The sequence below is a fragment of the Muscardinus avellanarius genome, assembly GCF_963383645.1.
Source record: "Muscardinus avellanarius genome assembly, chromosome: 9".
Lineage (NCBI taxonomy): Eukaryota > Metazoa > Chordata > Mammalia > Rodentia > Gliridae > Muscardinus > Muscardinus avellanarius.
This window is the reverse complement of record NC_137795.1, coordinates 89,957,582-89,959,857: the sequence shown is the minus strand read 5'-3', so window position 1 is coordinate 89,959,857 and position 2,276 is coordinate 89,957,582. Positions and strand designations below refer to the sequence as shown.

General features: G+C 43.4%; 1 protein-coding gene across 1 annotated transcript in view; it reads right to left on the bottom strand.

Moving 5' to 3' along the window:
• Positions 1-387: 387 nt before the first annotated feature.
• SSMEM1 (serine rich single-pass membrane protein 1) overlaps positions 388-2,276 on the bottom strand; it is a gene marked incomplete at both ends in the record, with an annotated part of 10,945 nt that continues 9,056 nt past the window's right edge. The window contains one exon of the mRNA XM_080701228.1: positions 388-878. Within this exon, the coding sequence (XP_080557354.1) occupies positions 388-878 (491 nt within the window). The remainder of the gene's footprint in view (positions 879-2,276) is intronic.

Here is a 2,276-nt window from a genome sequence, read left to right as displayed (position 1 = left end):
GTGTATTCAGTCACATAATCAAACCTGAACAAATCTAAATGGCTTCTCAACATAAATATATTTTCAAAGAGCATCTTTATTTGTATTATAGACATAAAATACATTCCCTCGAGGCATGAAATATCTGTCCTGTGCTCTTTTGAATAAAAAAATTATAGTGAATGCAGATCTTTAGTATACTAATGGTTCCGTCAACAAATTCACTGGTCTTTTTGCAAAAAAAAAAGGGGGAAATGTCTTAAATTTTACCTCTAGGGTTCCAAGTATGTTTTTGTTGCTAGTAGAGAGACTTCTTGTAAAAGTCTCCTCACCTAGGGCCCTGCTGATTTTGCATGTTTTATTAATCTCTTTCATTTGGCTTCAAGTAAGGTGAGGACTTGATGCAATTCAAATTTTACTAAATTTTCTGTTGATGTCAGGTACAGAGTTTCCCTCTGGAGTGTCTCCCTTCGAGGGGGCTGTTGCCGAAGTGCTCTGTAGGAAATGGCGCGTCAGCCATTCGTTGGTTCTCATGGCTTTGCAGTGGAGGCAGGGCCTTTCTCTGAGCTGGTAACTGGCCAGATTCCTTTGCCTCTGGGCCGGCTTTCTCCTCCTAATGCTGGCTGGTGAGAGATTGTGTTCACTCTCACTCTCCTTCCAGGAGGAAGCCCCTGAGTGGGATTCCTCACTGTCACACTCGGTAGTATCACTGTCGGGTTGGGTCTGATTCACCTGGTGGAGCTGAGAGTGGCGCCGGGCTCGTCTCTGTTCAAGATACGCATTGACCAAAGCCACTTCCGAGTCAGTTACCGGGGAAAGTTGGCTGTATTTTTGTTTCTTCAGCATTTGGGAAGAGTCCCAGTCTTTGCTTTGTCGTTTATAGGAAGTTTCTTTGCTTGCTAACCAAGAAAACAAATGGACAAGTTAGACACATTGTTATTATGACTTTAGTATTTATTTATTTATTTACTTATTTATCTATTTATTTATTTGCAGTACTAGGAATGGAACTCAAGGGCATTCTACCTCTGAGCTATACCCCCAGCACTATATTTTATTCTTCTTCTTCCTCCTTTTTTTTTTTTTTTTTTTGCATTACTGGGGATGGAACCCAGAGGCATTCTACCTCTGAGCTACACTCCCAGCCCTATTTTTTATTCTTTAATTTTAAACAGGATCTCACTAAGTTGCAGAAGGCCTCACTACGTAGTAGTTGAAGCTAGCCGTGAATCACGATCCTCCTGTCTCTGCCTCCCAAGCGCGGGGATTACAAGCGTGTGCCACCACGCCCGGCTTATTCTTTATTTTGAAATACATTCTCACTGGGTTGCAAAGGGGCTCAATAAGTAGCTGAGGCTGTCTGCGAACTGCAATCCTCCTGGCCCAGCCTCCCGAATGCTGGGATTACAAGCGTGCGCCACCACACCCGGCTTCTTGTTGCGACTTCACCCAAGGAACCCCAGGCTCCTGTGGGCTCCTGCTTGGAGGCCAGCTGTCAAGCCGCCATCTTTCTCCCAGCATGCAATTCTGGCAGCAACTGCACTTTCCAGCACCACACCTCATCTCCTAAAGACCAGAGGAGTCAGACAGACGCATGACATATCACTTTTGAAGTTTTGTAGACCTCAGAATATAATATCAAAGGGGAAAGTCTCCCAACTTTATCAGAGAAGGACTTTTCATCCTTTGTCTTGAAGTCTCAAAGATTCAAGTGTATACAGGTATGATTCAGGTAGTAAAAACTAAGAAAGCTCTTTTCTTTGTGCAGTGGTGTGCTGGAGCTGGCTCATTCCAGCTCACAGGAGCTAATAAGTTATCAGGAAATATGTGAAGTGGTTAGACACAGCCATTACTAAAAATCACACAAACTTACAAGTAAATCAATCTACTTAAAAAAGTAATAATTAGCCGGGCGTGGTAGCGCATGCTTGTAATCCCCGAGCTTGGGAGGCAGAGATAGGAGGATCGCACAGGTTCGAAGCCAACCGCGCGCACTGGCTTAGGAGACCCTGTTTCCAAATATAAATGTAAAAAATAGGTCTGGGAGTGTAGCCTGGAGGTAGAAGGGCTTCCAGGAACCCCAGTACCACCAAAAAAAAAAAAAAAGTAATAATTACCTAACACCCATAACTTCCTAATTATCTTACTACAGTTTATTATGCTGTTGCTCTTGAAGCTATTTATGTCCCTGTTATCTGGGTATTGAAAATATCTACTGCACATCTCTCCCCAACTCCATGTTCAGGGGCATCACGCTCTTAGCTTGAAACCAGCTTTGGTGGGAGTATTTACACCCT